This window comes from Miniopterus natalensis, chromosome 2, assembly GCF_054644295.1.
Source record: "Miniopterus natalensis isolate mMinNat1 chromosome 2, mMinNat1.hap1, whole genome shotgun sequence".
Taxonomy (NCBI): Eukaryota; Metazoa; Chordata; class Mammalia; order Chiroptera; family Miniopteridae; genus Miniopterus; species Miniopterus natalensis.
The window spans coordinates 186,247,770-186,267,211 of NC_142082.1; the positions used below are offsets into that span (position 1 = coordinate 186,247,770).

The 19,442-nt window shown below is 62.2% G+C and overlaps 1 protein-coding gene across 2 annotated transcripts in view; it reads left to right on the plus strand.

Annotated features, from left to right (window-relative positions):
* TAFA5 (TAFA chemokine like family member 5) overlaps window positions 1–19,442 on the plus strand; it is a 94,044-nt gene that overhangs the window by 22,866 nt on the left and 51,736 nt on the right. The window contains exon 1 of one of the 2 annotated variants that reach the window (XM_087814031.1): window positions 19,236–19,348. The exons of the other annotated variant lie outside the window; for it this stretch is intronic. Within the exon in view, the coding sequence (XP_087670157.1) occupies window positions 19,258–19,348 (91 nt within the window). The 5' untranslated portion in view covers window positions 19,236–19,257. Of the gene's footprint in view, window positions 1–19,235; window positions 19,349–19,442 lie in introns of those variants that run through there. 2 annotated transcript variants of the gene reach the window in all.

A 19,442-nucleotide genomic window follows, 5' to 3' on the forward strand; every position in this document is an offset into this window, starting at 1 on the left:
TGGACAGGGCCGTGCCCACCGGCCGAGCGCGTGCGCTCTTCCCGTTGTTGGCGCCCTGACAGCTTACTAGGCTCCGGGCACCGGTCCAGGTGACTCACACCCAGTGACTCACTCAAGGCTGTGACACCCTGAGAGGTGCCACCCGGCACCCCTTTCTCCTAGGAAGGAACTGAGTAAAGAGCATTTAAATAAGCTGAGCCCTGGCCGGTGTGTTCAGTGGTTAGAGCGTCAGCCCACCGACTGAAAGGTCCCAGGTTCGATTCCGGGTCAAGGGCAGGTGCCTTGGTTGCAGGTTCGATCCCGGCCCTTGCTGGAGGCAACCAATTGACGTCTCTCTCTTTTTCTCTCTCTTCCACTCTCTCTGAAAAGCAACGGAAAAAATATCCTCAGGTGCGGATTAAAGTAAATAAATAACCTGAGCACGCGGACCAGCGGGTGTCAGAAGCTGGGCACCATGGCACCACCCGTGTGGATGCCCATCGGGCACACGGCTGTGGGGGCAGCGGCTTCTCTTGCCGCTCACCCGCCTGTCGCCACCCCCCTCGCGGCCCTGCCTGTCCCACGTGCTCTGAGGATGCGCCCGCCTCTGGGGCCTCCTCTGAACGGCTCGAGGCCCCCCCCAAGCTCCGCACGGCACCTGGTTGGTCCTGAGACCATCAGCCACGTGCGGGCCGGGCTCCCTGTGCTGGCTGCCCCCTCCCCGGGGCTTCCGCAGGACCCGCACTTAGTAAGTGAAGGACGTGGTGCTTCGGGATGTTAGAATATATGTGTCTCCGTGTGGTCCCCATGTCCCGACCCCCAGGAGGAGCAGGAGCCTCCAAGGACCTGTCGGAAAGAAGCTCCTAAGACGGCCTTTGGAAGGAGAGTGATCTCGGCCCGAGAACTCCCAACGGTCAGTTCACCATCTGGGAGCCGTGGGGACATCCCGAGGGTGGGGCACCTGGGACGGGACCGCCGGGAACCCCGCTTGTCTCTGGCAGATCCTGCTGGGAACCTAGAACTGTGAATTCCGACTTTTCTGTCCAAGTTGTGGGAACACAGGGTGACAGCAGGGCTCCGGGCCGAGTGTCCCCAGAGACACGGAGCAGACACTTCTGTGGGATGTTCAGCCAGCCGGCGACACAGGGCCCCGTGCGGGCTGGGGGACACCAGGCCTTGCCAAGGAGAGGCCTCTATCGGCTGTGAGCCCTTGTGGAGGGACCCACACATGCACACTGGGTGGGGAAGGGGGCAGGGAGAGAGAGGGGGCGGGAGGGAGGGATGGAGGCCTTGCCCCGGCCGCTCGGCCAGCAGGTCCCAGAGCCTGGACCACCGGGTCCTGGTCCAGGGCTCTGTCCTCTGATAGGACACCCCCCCACCGGCTTTCTCCCCGCCCGGGAGTGAAGCTGCCCTTCCAGAGCACAGCTGGACTCGGCAGGACCCTGCGCACAGCCTGCCCTGTTGCTGGGAACGGACCCTGGGTTTTAGCTGGTGCTCCTCGGGCAGCCACAGGCCGGTTGGTGTCCTGCCCCCTCAGCCCACCGGCTGCTCTGGGTCCCCCTGAGCAGCAGCATCCAAAGCCCTCCATGCCCCAGGCTCAGGGGTGCGGTCGCCCCCCAGGTGTGTCGTGGAGCAGGAGGTGGACCCCCTGGGACTTTGGACCCGGGCAGCCCTCTGGCCTCGGAGCCCTGGCCCCATCCTGCCTGGACGGGGGACACCGTGCGAGGCTTCCAGAGCGAGCCGGCGCAGAAAGCCCACCCCAAGGCGGGCAGATGGCGGGGCCGCTGGCTTTCTGGGCTCACGCTGTGGGACCAGCCCATCAGGAATTCTGCTCCAGAACTCCTTGATATTTGACTTAAAGTTCAGCTCTAAATATAGACCCGTTGGGGTCTGTCACAGATGTTTCCTCTGAGGTTTGTGTGCGGTTTTGTGCGTGGCGTCGTCGCAGGCGGGGTGCGTCTCGCGTCTTTCTCGTGGTTGGCCGCATTCTGGAAGGGACGGGCCCACGGGGAGGGAGACAGGCGATGACCAGGCCCCTCTCCCCTTCCGAAGCCTGTCCAGTAGAGTTAGGCCGCCCCTCACCCACTGCCTGGCCGGAGCGACCCCGCTGCCACCTGCCAGGGGAAGCTGTTGGTGGCAGATTTGCAAGATCAAACTGGGCGCCTTTTGAGCCAGTTGAGGAGTCTGGTCCTGGGCTGGGTCCTGCCCCACCGGCCTGGAGGCAGCTGGTCCAAGGGGCCGCGGGGTGAGGCTGAGCTGACCTACGCCAGGCCGTGTCCTTGTTTGTCCTTCCCCAGGCCTCCCTCTGTGCCTGGGCCCCCATCCCTGGGACGCCTGTCCACCCTGGCACAGCCCCGGCCCTGTCCCCCTGCCCGTCTTGCGCGGACGGGAATGTGCCTTCTCTGGCCCAGACGCCTGGAGCCCGCCGAGCCCTGCCCTGGGTGTAACTGGGGACTGACCTTCGACCCCCGCAGATCTCTGAGTGGCAGGCAAAGTGGGACATGCCCTCGGGAGGGGCTCCTGTAGATTAACTGGGCTTATGTGATTCATCGATTTTGTCAAAGGTCCGTTTATCACACTGACAACTGGGAAAACCTTAAATAAATATTTATCATGTGTGGAGGGGCCTGGTCAGGCTCCTGGGGACGGGGCAGCAGCTGGATCTCAGTAGACACGGCTCCTTGTCCGTTCGTCCGTCCGTCCGTCCGTCCGTCCATCATCTATGCACCCACCCACCCATCACTCACGAGGTGTCCAGGGCTCAGCGGGCGAATGGCTGGAGGGTGGGGGGCCAATGCGCAGGCTCTCCCGTCCACACCGGGTGCAGGATCAGGGGTGGGTCACCAGGCACCTGGCACCCCAACTGCGGACTGGCCAATGGGCACAGCAGGCTGGTGACAGACCCAGCAGTGCCTTGAAGGAGACTCGCTTCTCCCAAATTATCTGTACTCAGTCTGGGCGGGGCAGCCGTGGGTGCCACCCTTGCCATCCTTACCGTGCCCACCCGCCTCCTTCCCGGGTCTCCTCTGCCTGGGGTCCTGGGAGAGCAGAGGGTGCTGAGGGCCCTGGGTGAGGAGAGGGTGCTGGGGGCCTGGGAGAGGAGAAGGCGCTGGGGGCCCTGGGGGAGGAGAGGGTGCTGGGGGCCTGGGAGAGGACAGGGTGCTGGGGGCCTGGGGGAGGAGAAGGTGCTGGGGGCCTGGGAGAGGACAGGGTGCTGGCGGCCTGGGCAGAGGGCGCTGGAGCGTGGGGGGCGCCGCCCTCAGACGGTCTGTGTGGCTCCCTGCAATGGCACCTGGGGCGCGTGGGCTGAGGCTTTGAAGGTGCGGGAGTTTGACGGGCTAGTTTAGTTCATCATTTTTTTCCATTAATAAGAATTAGGATAGGAGAGAAATTATCCTAATCCAACATTGACAGGGAAGCTTTCCTTTCGCTTCTCGTGCTGTGAGTTTTTTAATCAAAACGATTCGTGATTAATGCAGCGCATATTAAAACTTTTAACCTGGTACCTTCAGAAAGTAAAAAATGTTCCCAATGTATTACATTTTTAATCACATGAGTTAATTACTCTTTAGGGAGGCTTTGGAAGTTCCGGGAAGGAGGGTGCTGTGGATTTCAAAGAATGAGACAGAAAGTGTCATTTTAATGAGAATGTAAATGAACTTGCTGAGGTTCGGTGAAGGTCACGGCAGCTTAATCACCAAATTATTATGGCCATTTATTGCCAGTAACAAATGAATATTAAAAGCTATTGTTTTAACAGATTAGAGCACCACATCATTATAATTTCAGAACTTCCCAGGCGTCTGGGATATAATTTAAGAATTATTAAATGCCAGGCTCTCGGTACACCTAGAACCCCGTGTGCATGTTCCCACAAACGCGTGGGCTCTTCGGTCCCCAAATGGGAACTGTTGGGATCGTCTCTGCAGAAACACGGTGACCAGGCATCTCGTCCACTGGGGTCCCCGAGAGCCTGCTCTGTGTCCGAGGAGGTCGCTGGACAGTCGTGGGCGGGGCCCTGGCCGCTGAGCGGGAGCCGGGCCGGGACTGAGTCAGCAGAGGTGGTGACAGGGGGCCGAGGAGCCACCAGCATCAGCAGGATGCAGGAGGGAGGCGGGGGACACCCCCTCTCCCAACCGCCGGCCCTTGGGCAGCTGTCCCTCCCTGTGTGACCACGGAGGCTCCTGGACACAGCCCCATGCCTGGCGCACCCGGTGGGCCCTGTGAATAGAGATGAGTGGATGGGCGCGTCGCCCGGGGTGCCGTGGGCTCTGCCTTTGGGAAGCTGTGCGTGTGGCTGGCTCCCCAGGCATCCGGCTGCCCATCCTCACAGGCCCTGCTCACCCCTGCTGATCTCAGAGCCCCCCCCCGCCCCCGCTTGGCCTTGCACCTGTCATCTCACACGGAGGGTGTCCAAGTGTGTCTGTGTCCTCAGAAGTGGCATCTCCATTGGAGACAGAGAGGGAAACCAGGACAAAGGAAGTAGTTAACCCCGGGGACCGTGGGAGTGTCCTCCGTGAGTGGACGGCCAGTGGTTGGGGGCATCCTGCAGCCGGCTGACCCCATCCCTTCTCACAGGGCTCAGAGAAGGGGTGACTTTGCTGGGGTGCAAGGACATAAGGCAAGGAAGGGGAGCTGTGGCTGATGGGACTGTGGGGTCTCACCCACTGGGAGCAGCGCCCACCAAGACCAAGGCCCTGGGACCTCGTGTGGGCCCAGCCCCCTCTCTCCTCTTCACCCTCAATGCCTCCAGCCAGGTGTCCTGATGCCCAGGTGGGGTCTGTGGGTGAGTGGGACCCAGGAAGCTGGCTAAGGCCCCCGACTCTGAAGTCCTGGAGGTGGGGACTGGTGGACTGGGGGTTCTGAAAAGGCGACCTATGTCGTCTGTGAGCCTCAGAGCGGCGCAGGGGCTTTTGGGCAGAGTTCAGGCAGAGGGTATGAGTTTGGCCTGGGTGCTGGGGGACTTTGAGGGACCTGGGGGGGTCCCTGGGAGGACATGCTCCCCAGCTGTGGGCTCCATGGAGGTCGGGGAGAGCGGTTGGCCCTCCGCAGAGCAGCCCTTGGGGCTCCCAGGCTCCTGGGGCAGGGGACACGCTGTGATCACCGAGTCTCGATCCACACACCACAGGAAGAGGTAATTACATGTAATAGATGCTGAAAGCCGCAGTTTACACACGTACACACGCTAGGCTGCGCATAATTAATAGATTTATTTAAATCTGCCTCTGCCATCTGCACGCGTCCCAGGCGAGCCCGTGTGGAACACCTTTGGTCTGTGACAGGAAAGCTGGGAGTCCCCAGGGGCCCACGGGGACCACAGGGGCTGGGTTCCCAGGTGGGGTGACAGGCCGTGACCAGGGACAAGACTGAGCTGTTACCAAGGGCAGCCACGCAGAGCGCAGAGTGCAGCGGGCAGGGACTCGGGCAGATCCCCAATGAGGTGGCACCACAGGGACACAGGTGCCCCTGCCGCACTGGGTGGTGGCCCGAATTAGCCTCACACACCCAGCTTCCTGTGGCCCAAACACCAGGCAGTCTCTGGGGTCCGGGTTCCCTGCCCAGGGTCTTCCTTCTGAGTCCCAGCCCCGGGGCACATGGTGCTCACGAGGGGGGTGCAGCCTCTGGACCCTCACTGGGCCACGCGGCCAGCACAGAGCAGGTGTCGGTGCGCTGCCCAGGTCCCCCCTCCTGGCAACCGGGGAGACCTGCCTGAGTCTGAGATACTGCCCAGATTTAAAGTTGGGGGGTCTTTGCTGTCAAGTCCATGATCATCCGTTGATGGGGGTCGGGGTGAAGACGGTGGGAGCAGGGGGCCTGGAGCCCCTTTGGCCCCACGGCTGGTCGTCCCTCCAGCAGTTTCTGGGCTCCTGCTCCTCGGCAGGCACTGGGGACACCCCGTCAGGAGCCTGTGCCCTGCCTGGGGGGGCATCTCTGTCTCCTGCTCCACCCATCCCAGGTCGGGAGCCTCCCTCTGCTGGGCTCGGAGGGGCGTCCATCCCAGGCGCTGGCTCAGGTTCTTTCTGCACCTGGATTCCAGGGCCCGCTCACCTGAGGGACCCTCCGTGTCCCGGGGAAGCGGGTCTGGGGACCCTGGGGTCCACAGAGGAGAGTCCTCATTGACTGAGGCTCACTTATGCACCCTGCTCAGTCCTGGGAGGAGGCAGAAGGCGTCCCACGCGGCGGGCTGGTCCCTTGCCCGACGAAACGACAGTGGCAGGCAGAGCCCGGTGTGGTCTGGTGTGTCCACAGCCACCTGGGCCCCAGGGGGTGAGAGTCAGGCCTGAGTGTCACCTCCAGTGACGACAGTATTGGGAGCATTGGAGGTGTGTCATGGGCTGACACTGTCCCCAAGTTCACATGCTGATGTCCTATCCCCCAGCGCCTCAGGGTGACTGTATTTAAAATAAGGTCTTTAAAGAGGTGATTAAGTTAAAATGAGGTCACTGGGGTGTTCCCTGTTCCAACATGACCAGTGTCCTTCTGAGAAGAGGAGACCAGGACACAGACACACGCAGGGACAGCCACGTGAGGACACGGGGGGAGGACCGCCATCTACACGCCAAGGAGAGAGGCCTCAGGAGGAACCAGCCCTGTAGGCACCTTGGCCTGGGGCCTCCGGCCTCCAGGACGGACAGAGAAAGCCTGTCTGTGGGCACTCTCCCAGCCTGGCGCCCAGCCTGGCGCCCAGCCCTGGCTCACCTGTGCAAGGTGCCCGGGGATGGGAGGCAGTGAGGTGGCTCCCACGGTGGAGGCTGGGGGAGCCTGGTCCTGCCGAGATGCTTTGTCTGTGTGCCCCTGACCTGCAGGCCTGGCTCCTGAAGTCACAGGTGCCTCACAGACACCCAGAGACACCTGGCCACGCGCCCCCTCGGCTCCCGGGCGGACTGTGGCGCAGGTCCCACGGCGGCAGCCCCCATCTCTCCCTCCCCGTGGGTGCGGCAGAGGGCGGGGGCGTCTGCCTCTCTCCCCTGCCCCCGCCGGGCTCTGCGCACGGCCCAGCGCCAGCGCCTGGCGGAGGGGCGGTGCCGCGGCCCCCGGGGGACGGGGCAGCCGGAGAGGCCTCATTCGCATGCAGGGCCGCGGCCCACAGCCCGGCGCAGTCATTACTGCCCGCCGCTCTCTGCGGCCGCATCGTGATGCGAGCTTATGTTCAATTTGCCGGCGGCCCGCAAATCGCCGCCCGCGCCGCCTCGGCACACACTCATTTGCTGCTAGTCCTGGGAGTGTTCCGAGGCCCGCGTTTCACACGCAGACGAATTAAACCGCGGTCTGGAGGTCCCCCCCGTCCCCCCCCGCAGCCGGCAGGATGTCTCAGCCGCCGCTCCCTCGGGGTCCCGGAGCAGGACCATCTGCATTTCCAGGCAGCAGATTACTTACAGGGACACATCCTCAAAGACAAGAATGGGGCCATTAAATGGGGCCGGGCCCACGTGGCCCTCGCCACGCTCCCCGCCACCGCTGGCCTGGGCAGCCGTTAGGAGCGCGGTCGTTTGCAGAAAAGCCGCTCAGTTTTCCTGTGTGTGTTTGGTCATTGCGCCGGCCATGAAATGTGTCTTGAGCATCTTCCGTGCCACCACTGGGGGACGTGGACATGGGCACGTGGGCATGTGGATATGGACTCGTGGTCCAGGAGCTGCAGGCTGGCGAGGTCCTGGCGGGCATGTGTCCTGGACAGTGAGGATCCCGGAGCAGGTGCCCCGGGAGGCTGACCATTTGCGATAGGCACCCGAGTGCCCACATGAGCCAGACGGATGGACGAAGCACAGTCCACCTCTGGGTGTCCACTCAGCCACCAGGCTCCCAGAGAGACCGTGTGAGCTGGTGCCCAATAGGAAATTTACAGTAGTAGGTGCCATGGACTGAATCCTGCCCCCCAAATCCCCATGCGGAAACTCTACCCCCTGAGGTATTTGAAAGTGAGGCCTCTGGGAGGGATTAGAAGTTGGGCTCGGTGATGGGACAAGTGACCTCAAGAGAAGAGACACGGAACACGAGCTCTGCCACGTGGGAGCCATCTGCACCCAGGAGGAGGGTCGTCGCCAGGGCTGCCTGCCGACACCTTGATCTCGGACTCCCTGCTTCCAGAACTGTGAGAACAAATGTGTTTCCAAGCCCCCGTCCGAGGTACATTGTCATGGCCACCAAGCCGACTAGGTCAGCAGGGCAGTGGACACTCCTGTCATCGCACCTGGGACACGCAGCAGGGGATCTTCTGGGAAGCTGACGACAAGTGAGCAGCTGCTCAGGATGTGGGCCGCGCAGTGGGGCTGATTCAGGACCCTCGGTGAACAGTGGGGTCCTCGGGCAGAGGCCCTTCCCGGGACAAGGCAGTGACCTGGCCACCCCAGGCCTCTGTCCCCTTCCCCAGCCGCCGCCTCCTGACCATGGCCTTCCCGACGTCCTGCTGGGCTGCCTCCTGTCCCTCTGGTGTGATGGAGCTTCGGGTGGGACACCTGTGTCAGTGTGTCAGGCCTCACCTGAGCCCTTTCATCAGGAAAGCTGCCGGGTGACGTGGCTCTGAGGGCTGCTGGCCGGGTGAGGTCACACGGGTCAGATCTGCCCTCCGCTCTGTGGCTCTGGGGCATGGTTGTGCGGGCTGGGGGCCGGCAGCCGCTGTCAGAGCTCAGAGGACAGACTCACAGAGCCGTGACGGACCGACGGGACAACCCAGACAGAGCCGTCCCCTCCCGCAGCTGCAGGACTGCCTCCCGGTGACACTCTGTGCTCCTGCTACGTGACATTGAGTTCTGCACTGCTCCGTGGACTGTGAGGCCAATGGGGCAAGTGAGGGGCGGCTGGTGTCGCCCCCATTGGGAAGCTGTGGGTGTGTCTCCCCACAATTCATGGGTGAAAAATGCCCCCAAACGCTTGGGGCCCAGGACCTGGCACTGGACAGTCTGAAAGGCATTTAGCATCCGCCTTCCTCATCAGCCCACGAGAGCTCGCGGGTCCCCCGGCGCTGAGATGATTGACTCTGTTATTATTGAGGTGACAGTGGCCACAGAGGCCCAGCAACCCTGTTAGAAAGTTCCGGACGCCAGCGGTAGAAATAAACCACTTTCACAAGCAGAGCTCCCCACGTCTTTAAAATCAATAAGCCATCTGTGATGTTCTGGCCGGGGCTCCGACCTTATTTAGGTGGATGCTCTCGGTCCCCCGCGTGGCTGCTCGGGGCCAGGTCCCAGGCCTCACACACTCCGGAAAGGTGGCATGTGGTCAGAATCATTTCTGTCCCATGACCGTGGGGCCTGGGAGGGACGGCAGGTGGGCGTTCGGCTGATGGCCCTGGGGTCCTGCCCTGGCCTGGACTCTGAGCCTCGGGGCTCAGTCTGCTTTTCTCAGGAATTAGTGATAGTCACCACCTCAGGGCCCTCGTGGGGACAGGCCTGGCCCCTGGCACTGAATAAATATCAGCTGCCACAGTTGCTATTATTACTAAGAATCCCAATCCTCTCTCCCTCGTCCCTGTCTAGAAGGTGGGGGGTGGCATGCAGAGGAGCTCCGAGGGTGCCTGGACACAGAGGGGTCAGCTGCGTGGCAGCGAGAAGCATGGCCTCCCCCCACAGGGCTCGCATCTTATCGGGAGAGGAGTGTCCTGGGCCTGGACAGGGCCTCTCGGGGCCCAGTCATAGCCTGGAAAGTGGCAGTGTCCCCATTTCCTGTCCCTTCTCAGCGCCGTCCTGGACTGACTGACCAGCCTCTGGCTAGTGGGGGTGGGGGTGGGGGCAAGGCAGCGCCTGGAGGTCGAGGTTGGGGGTCAGGGGTTTGGGGAGAGATGCTGTGCTCCACCTGGAGTGGAGGCTGCCAGGGCCACCTCACTCTCCTCACCCAGGCCCTTTGTCCTTGCATCCAGGTCCCCGGAGTGGGGGGGGGGTCACACAGAGCACCCTCCGGCTGTCCCTTTACAGCGGGTGCCTGATAGAGCAAGGCTGCCTTCCTCTGGGTCCCCAAAGCAGCCTCTAGACAAGGATGCGTGTGCCCTGTGACCCGAGCAAACAGCCGGGAGGACATGAGACAGAGGGAGGGTGTCAGCAGGGCTGTGGTCAGCGGTCACCCATGGGGGCAGCAGGACTGTTATTAGAGCTCAAGGCTGGTAGGAAGGGTGAGGCAGGGCTCTGGGGCCTGGGAAGCTGGGGTGGCCAGTGAGCACCCGTGTGACTGGTTGGGGTGTATTGGACTCTCTGGTTGGTCCCGAGTTGGAAGAAGGCCCAGGAACGAGGGAAGCCGTGGTCGAGGAGAGGGAAGGTCTGGGGTTGGTTCATACCCACAATAACCAACATCACATCAGAACAGCAGCCCAGGGGTGGGGGCCCCCCGCACCTTCATAGCCCAGGTAATTTCTCTCAGGGGCAGCCTTGTGGAGACGATAAAGTGGGGAAACTGAGGCTGAGAGAGCTATGAGCTTGCATCCACAACCATGTAAGGGTTATAGGCAGAAATCCAAATTCTAGAGGCCGTCTGCCCTCTTCCGTCTGCCACACTGCCTCCTGGTGGCCGGGCTGGTTGGATGGCGGAGGCTGGAGCCCGGGGTGGCCAGGTGGGGAGGAGCAGGAACCAGACCCCCCCTGGGGGACACCGGCCGCCACGGTCAGGGGCAAATAGGAGGCTGGACTGAGCTCCTGAAAGGGCATGCAGGCTCAGGCAGGGTGGCCCAGGGGACATGAAAGGACCCATGTCATGGCCACGTAGGTGCAGGGAAGACAGTGCAAGTGTGGGCTCCTTGATGCTGGCTGCAGTGTCCGACAGGCTCTCCCAGGGAGCAGAGCAGAAACACAGAGGTCCCCAGACCGGCCCTCGGGCTATCATGAAAGTAAGCCCCTTATCACACAGCTGCGTGGGGGAAGCCTCTAGCTTTGGGGGCACGGGATGCTGGGTCCCAGCACGCGGAAAGGAATACTGAGAAGGCGGGGCCCTGGGTCTCACCATGCCCCACCGGCCCGGCCCCCCCGCCATGCTCAGCCTCACTGCCTGTGCCTGCCCTGAGGAGAACCTCGCATTTTCTCCCTCAGATGGACTCCTTTGGTGTCTGCATAGAAGCCTCGTTATTCTCAGACCCACCTTCTGAAAGTCTTCTGTCCGTGTTGGGCCTCTGTTGCGTGTCCTCTCAGCCCCATGCTCAGCTCTCAGGAAACCTAGGTTGGCCGCAGTCACAGCTCTGGCTTCCCGAGTGAGTGGGTGGGTAGAAGGATGGGTGGTTGGATGGATGAACAAATGAACAAATTGATATATGATGGATGGAAGGAAGGAAGGAAGGAAGGAAGGAAGGAAGGAAGGAAGGAAGGTCAGACTAGCTGGATGATGGCTGGGTGAACAGATGGGTGATTGATGGGTGGATGGATGAGTAGATGGGTGGGTGGATGGATATCTGGACAAATGGATACATGTATGAACAGATGTGTGATGACTGGATGGATATGGATGGATGGATGGATGGATGGGCAGAAGGAAGGAAGGAAGGAAGGAAGGAAGGAAGGAAGGAAGGAAGGAAGGAAGGAAGGAAGGAAGGAAGGAAGGAAGGAGGGAGGGAGGGAGGGAGGGAAGGAAGGAAGGAAGGAAGGAAGGAAGGAAGGAAGGAAGGAAGGAAGGAAGGAAGGAAGGAAGGAAGATGGGTGGATGGATAAATGAACAAATGGATAGATTGATATGTGGATGGATGGATGGATGGATGGATGGATGGATGGATGGATGGATGGATGGATGGATGGATGAGTGGGTGGATGGATGGATGGATGGATGGGTGGATGGGTGGATGGATGGATGGATGGAAGGATGGGTGGATGGATGGGTGGATGGGTGGAAGGATGGATGGATGGGTGGGTGGGTGGGTGGGTGGATGGATGGATGGATGGATGGATGGATGGATGGATGGATGGATGGAAGGATGGATGGATGGGTGGGTGGATGGGTGGGTGGATGGATGGATGGATGGATGGATGGATGGATGGATGGGTGGATGGATGGAAGGATGGATGGATGTACAGATGGATGACACATGGGTGGAGAGATGGCGGGGGCTCTAAGGACGTTAAACCTCTCGGGAGGTAGCAAGGGCTGCCCAGGTAGACCTCGCCCTAGACCAGCCCCTCCTTGTCCAGCCATAGGCAGGTTTCTGACCTTCCTGAGCCTTGGTTTCCTCGGCAACAAGTCGAGCCTGTGCCTCCGGAGGTGACTGTGGGGACTAATGGGGATGGGTGGCCCATGACAGGGCCTCAGCTCATGATCATGACCTTGGGGAATGTTCCCAGGATCTGTCCCTGTGGTGGTCCAGCAGCTGGCCTCAGTGCCCACCTCGGGCGTTTGGGGCTGGTGCTTGTTGACACAGTGGGTCTAGTTCATGTCTTGTCCTCTGCTACATAGTATCCCATCCTGTGGATGTGCCACAATCACACTGTTTCCAGGGGTTTACTACAAAGAAGCTACTCGGAGTCTGTGGCCAGCAGTGGCCAGGGCGGGGACACGGGTCAGGCACAAAATCTAGGGAGTGTTCACACACTCAGTCATCAAGATGAGTAAGATTTTAACACAATATTTAAAAATCATCTCAGCAAACTGTGGCCCCTGGGCCAAGCCTGTGTTTGTAAAATAAGTTTGACTGTGTCCCTTGCCGCCAGCTCCATCCTCAGGGGGGGAAGTGCTGAGGTGATGAGTCACCTGAGGCAGCCCTTCGTTCAGTGTCCCCTGTGGTCACTGTCCCCACCGGGCCTGTGGGTGTATTAACACCAGGGCATCGTCATAGCTGTGAGTGGGGGCTTCCCTGGGAGCTGGTTGTTCCCTGTCCCCCAGCACCATGGCTGGAGTACAGGTCAGGGGCCCCCCAAACAGGGCAGTGGGGCCTCATTTCTCCCACACTAGGCAGAGGTCCGGCAGGGTGGGAGCTGGGTGCCCCCCCAATGTGATTCCCAGTCTGGTGGGGACGGGCCACCGTGCAGCCCTGATGTGAAGAATCGTCTTCCCTGGGACATGGCCTCGCCCTGTCTGAGGGGTTCAATGGAGACAGAATTCCAACCGTTTAAAGCAGGTTTTCACCCCAGTTCTTCAGAAACAGTTAATTTAGAGTGAAGTTCTGGCTTCCTACGGTTCAACCCAGCTGGGAAGACTTCAGATCTTGAAACAAAATTTAAAATAAAAGAGCTGACTTTAGCCAGTGTTGCTCGGTGGTTAGAGCACCGGCCCGTGGACTGAAGGGTCCCGGGTTCAGTTCTGGCCAAGGGCACGAACCTTGGTGGCAGGCTTGATCCCCAGCCTCGGGGGTTGCGGGAGGCAACCAATCGATGTGTCTCTCTCACATTGATGTTTCTCTCCCCTACTCTCTGAAAAGCAGTGGAAAAAATATCCTTGGGTGAGAGTTAAAATAAAAGAGCTGGATCCCCCCCCCAGGGAGCCCTCTGCTGTGTGGCAAGCCTGGTGGCATGGGCCTGGCACCCACAGCGATCGGCCTCTGCACCGCTTGCAAGCGCCCTCCCCACCTTTGAGTTAGTGCCACACCCTCCCCTTCTAGAGGTGGGAACACTGGATCTTGAGGGGCGCAATAGCTCGGCCCGCACTCAGAGGCAGGGAGGGGATCTGAACCCCAGGGGCCCGCGCAGAGCTGCCCTGGTGACCACTAAGATGCCTGCCCCAGAGCCACAGCCAGCCACGGATAGGTCACTGCCATGACCCTGGCTGGAGGCGCTGGACAAGGGGACTGTGGGTCTTGTCACATACTTTGCTGAAATGAAGAGCCTGGGGGTGGGTGATGTGGTGCCCAGTCTCCTGTGCTCCCTCCTTCCACACCTGGGGTGTCCACACTTGAGGGTGTCCACGGGCTCCAGGAGGACCCCCTGCCACTCGCAGCTGGAGGAGGCTGCAGGCTGTGTGCACGTCTGTCGCGTGTGTCTGTGTGTCTGCGTGCGTGTACTCATTAGCAGGTCCCCCGAGAGAGTTTACTCCCCTGGGACTGACAAATCTGTCTTCGAGACTTGAGGCGTTAGACGCTTCCACGTCCCCTGGGGAAATGTGTCTCTCCTTTGAAATGATCTTAGAGGCATATTCCCAGAGATGACACGCACGCAGACACAGACACCCCACCCCCACGTGCACAGAGGCACATACACAGTGTGCGCGTTTGCATGCATAAGTGTGTGCACTGTGCATATGTGTGCATGTATGTGCATGTGCACGTGTGTCGCGTATGTGCCTGTGTGTGCACGTGTGTCATGTATGTGTTCACATGTGCCTTGTGTGCATGTGTGCACACGTGTCATGCATGCATGACTTTCATCAGACGAACCAGATCCTAGGGTCTGAGTGCAGTGCTCTGGCTCTGCTGGAATCCCCGGGAGATGTTCCCTGTGCAGGGATCTGGCTCCACCTTTCCCGGCCAGGTACCTGGGTCTTCGCAGAGGCTGTAGAAATGCGACGTACTGAGTCACAAACATGGGGCCCCGTCACCGCACGGGCTTTCTGCCTGCCCCCCAGCCTTCTCCAGCCTACATCTCGAGCTCGGCCTCACTTTACATTATTTTCATGATACTAGGTTTTCTCAAGTCGCAGAACATGATATGACTCACTCGGTAAAAAACTCAAGCGGCAAATGAAGCTTCAGAATGAAAAGCAAGATTCTGCTCGCCCCCCCACCTCGACTTCTCCCCAGGGCAAACTCCTCGTGGCGTACTCCCCCCGTTCTGGCCCATCCTGCCTTAATTTTCATGGCTCTGTTTTACCCAGCCTGGTGGCTTCAGGAGCTCGCCTAGTCCCGCTCCCAACTCCGTTGCCTGTGGTCAGCGCCGCGACCTCCCCACCCTGAGCAGGAAGAAAGCCCTCTCTCTGCCGCAACACTCCCCCTCCCGTCTTTCATACATTTAGAAAATAATTGAGGTTGAAGGATTTTTACTTTTTTTTTACTATAAATATTTTTCTGACCTTTGTCTACATATTAATTTTAAAACTCAAGATGCAATACATGACATTTATAATGTGGCTCCAGACGTGGTGTTTACCAGGGACGTCGGGTTTGTGAGCAGGACTCTGGAGAGAGAGATGCGAGTCGCTTGGGAAGGTTTTACCGGCCGAAGGGGTTTTCCTTGGATGTGATTCTTACAGCTTGCTGCCCTTCTAGAGAATCCAAGGTGCTAAGTGTTCCTTTGTCCCAGATTCTCAAACCCGAATTCATCATTCCTCTCTCTGCCCGAGTGTCGTTCTAGGGTGTGTGCCTGGTGGGCTGAACTCTGAGTGCCTGTGGGGTGGGCGTCACTGCCAGCGCAGCTGGGTATAAAATTCTAGATCCCTGACTTTTTCCATTAGAATTTCAAGACCCGGCCCCAGTGTCTCCCAGGAGCCAGCACTGCTGGTGAGTCCGCTCGTGTCCGAGCTCAGAGAACACGCCTGATGTGTGGCTGGTTCCCTATGTCTCGCAGGCCTGTGCTCCACACCCGGGCCCAGGCCTAGCCGTTGGATCTCTCCCGAACAGGGTGAGCCCTGCCGTCGTGAGACGCGTGTTCCTTTACTGGACTATTTCCTCCTCTCCTTGCCTTTCATTTTCTCCTTTGGAATTTCTAACAAATGAAAGTCTGACACCCACAGTTCAGCGTTCGCTTGCCTTTCCGTATCTCTCTCCATCTTCTCCCACCCAGGGAAACGTCTCTGACTTGATTTTCCGCAGCCTGGGTTTTGGTCACACCTGTGTTACCCTTCAGTCCTTCCTCCGTAGCTTAAAATTGGCTCGTTACATTAATTTCCAAGAGTTCTTTCTGTTTTTCTTCTCTTTTATCTTAGCAGCGTGATTTTCTTTCACGGGTCTTGCCTTCTCCCGAATTTCTTTGAGAATAAGGCCATTCAGAATTATCATTATTACTATTATTGTTATTATCATCATCACTGTACTTTTCCCTGAATCACTTATGATTTTCCCCCTCAGGGACACGCGTCATGTTCACACGTCCTGGACGTGCCTTGTCTTTCCCACCACCACCTTCCCTCAGCTTCCTGCTGGGCCTGCCCCCAGGTCCTCTCTAGAGGACTACAGGTCTAGGAGGGACAGTAACTGGCCAGGGGGCTCACCTCGGCCCCGCGTAGCCCAGCAGGCTTCTTGCCTGACCTGGGGAGCTGACTGCAGGTTCCCTGGGAACAGGCAGGGTGTGGGACAGATGGGCCGCCCCGGAAGTCGAGATGGCCCCGTGGGCAGGCAAGCTGGCACTCTGGGCACCTCGCCCGGGGACTGCTCTGCCTCCAGCTCCCTGACCCTGCTAGCAGAGCGTGGCCAGCGGTCTCGGCAGGGACGCCCTCTCTCCGGCCCTCACACTCACCCGAATGGGGCTCCCGGCTCCTTCTGCACAATCTTGAGGAGCCCAAGGAACTCTTCCCAGACTGAATAAAATATGCGAGATCACTGAGAAAACCAATTATATCGAAAGGCAGTTTTATCAATTGTTGAAAAATCTTTTCTGATACGGGGATAACTTTGCTTCTTTATCAAAACACCACAGGAAATGGCCTGTGGGGGGACAGCAGTAACTGAAGCGGGAGCGAGAGGGAGGTTCCGAGATACTCGCGAGAGCTGTAACGGGTCGTGGAGAGTCCTGTCACCTGCTAGTGACACAGCCACACTCACACCTGGACCGTCAGGCTCGCTGCCTACGCGCCCGGAGTAATGCCCGTGAGAGACCCGGAAACGAGTGCCACCCCCGTGGGTGCTCCTGCCCTACCACTAGCCCACCCTCTGAACGCCGGCCGTGGGCGCCCACCCTCCATCCTCACCTCTTCACGGGGCACACGCCATGTGCCACGCCACACACTAGCAGAGATTCCAGAGGGTGCTCTGGCCCCCACAGTGCGCACGCGGGCCTCCCGCTCCCCCCGGGGAAGGTGCATTCCGGCCGTGCTTCTCTTTGTGAATTTTCTTTTCAATTGTCTTCAAAGAAGATCCCCCATATTGTAGTGAATTTAGACTACTTTCCAATTTTCAAAATTTCAAATAATATGCACTTGACTGGGGACACCGTGATGCCAGGGGCAGGCTCTGTTCCCTGATGGAGGCCGCGTTGGGGTCCTGGGTGTGTCACCAGCACCCCCTGGCCCGTCAGACCGGGTGGTGAGCTCTGCTGCAGGTGAGACAGGAAGGCCAGTGACCTTGGTGGAGGTCACGCTCTGCAGGACAGGCCGCTGGCTCCACACGGTCACTGCAGCCAGGCTTTCCTGGAAAACGCCTGGGGGTGAAGGCAGAGGAACGGGTGCATGGGCGCTTACAGGAAGTGGGGTTCCCAGAGGGGACTGCCCCGGGGGACATGCGGCCCCTTTCAAGCCAGGTCCTGAGTGGTCTGGACTGCTGAGGCCTGACCGCTCCTCCAGGTGAGGGCTTGGACCCAGCACCCCCAGCTCAGACCTCCCAGGATGCGGGGGGTCCGGGGAGCGATGCAGCCCAGGTGTGGGTGCTGCTCGGTGGCCCCTCTGACCAGGGCTGCGCACCCCGGATCAGGGCAGGCGGGCGGGGAGACAGGCGGACAGGAGGCCGCGCAGGCCTGGCCCTGGAGACCTGCCCTTTATGGCTGGAGCTGGTACGGCGTCCATGCGTATGCGGGCCTCAGTTTCCCCAGGTGGACACTGGGGTCTGCCCAGTGTGACACCCAAGGGCCTTCCAGGCCTGGCCGCCCCCCTCCCGGCGCAGGACCGGCTGTGCAGGGGGGGCCTCGGCGGGGCCCCCCCACAGTCACGGGGCTCTCAGCAGGGCGCCGCCCTTGTCTCCACCCGGCCCCCTGGGGACAGAGGCTCCGGCAGAGGACCCCACCCCCACCCCGGTCCCAAACTGTTCGCTGGGCATTGGAATTGAATTTGAGGTTGGGCTCAGACAAAAATGCCCTGAGGCCCCTGCGCTGCCCCGGGACCTGTGGGCAGGACAGACGCTGCCCGGGCCGGGTCAGCGAGGAGGACCGGCCGGACTCGGACACGGACTCGGACACCGGCCCTTCCCTGCGGAGGCCGAGGCCGGCGCCCTCCTCGCGCAGCTGGGGGCGTCTGCGGAGCCCGCGCCCCGCGCCCTGCGCCCCGCGGGCGGCGCCTCCCGTCGGGGAGCCGGTCGTTCCGGAGCCACCGCGGGTCAGTCCGGGGGTTGGCGACGCTCGGCCGGCTCCCGTCCCTCCGGGGCCGCGGGGTGCGGGGTGCGGGCGCCCCAGGCCCCCCTCGCCGCCGCGCTGCAGTGAGGCCCCTGCGCGCCTAGGGGGAGCCCGAGCGCGCTCCCGGCCGCGGCCCCGCCTGACCCCCGGCGCGCCGGGCGGGGGCGCTGCGGGCGGCGGGATCCCCCGGGTCCCCGCGGCCCAGTGCGCATCGGCGGCGGGCGGGCGCGGACGGCGGGCGGAGCGCGATCCCCGCGGGCCCGGCCCGGCTCCCTCCCGACGCCTCCGGGGCCGGCCGAGCGGGCGAGCGGCGGGCGCGCGTCCCCGGGCCGAGCGGCGGCGTCCCCGGGCGGCCAGGCGCACGGCGGCGCCCTCCCCACCTGTCGGCGCGCCCGCCCCGCCATCGCCACCGCTGCCACCGCCACCGCCACCGCCACCAGCTGCACCCGCACCGGCACCGGCAGGGCTGGCGGCGCGAGCCCCGGGGAGACGCCGGCTCGGGCCTCGTCCGGCCGCAGCGGCGGCGGCGCGGGCTCCGGGGAGCGCGGGGGGGTCCCGGCCGCGCAAGTTCGATCGCCGCGGGCTCGGCCGGGCCGCGCGGACCCCGGCGGCGGCGATGGTGCGGCGGCCCCGCGCCCTGCGCGCAGCCCCGGCCCCGAGCCCGGCCCCGCGCGGGGGTGGCGGCGGCGCGGCGGCCCCCTGAGCCCCGGGCGGAGCGAGCGCGGGCGGCGGCGGCGAGGGAGGCGGCGGGCGGCGCAGGGCCGGGCCGCGCGGGAGCCCCCAGCCCCCGGGCCGTTGCGCGGCCCGCGGCTCGCCGTCCGGGCCCTGCGGGCGGCGCGGCACCGAGGGCGGCGGCGGCGGGGCCGGTTCATGGGGCCGCGGCGGCCGCCCCCCCGCGCCCGGGCCCCCGGCGCCCCGCAGCCCGCGATGGTGGCCGAGTGGCCGGAGCGGCGGCCGCCGCGGCCCCCGACCCTCCGCTAACCCGCCGCCCCTCCCCGCCCCGCCCCGCCCCGCCCCCGCCGAGAGGACGCGGACGGCCCCCGGAGTGGCGCCTGCAGTCGCGGAGCCGCGCGGCGCCGGCGGGCGGGGGGGCGCGAGCGGGCGGCCGCGGCGGCTGCCGGCGGGGCGCGGATGCGGCGCCCGGACCTCGGCTGCGCGACTCCGGGGGCGTCGGCCGCGAGCACCGTGCGCGATGCAGCCGCTGAAGGCGCTCTGGGCGCTCGCGGGGGCCGCGCTCTGCTGCTTCCTGGTGCTGGTGATCCACGCGCAGTTCCTGCGGGAAGGTACGGCCGCCCCGCGCCCCGCGCGCCCCCGGGGCCGGGGGGGGGGGGGCGCCCCGCGGGGTCGGCGGGAACGGGGCCTCGGCGCCCCTCGCAG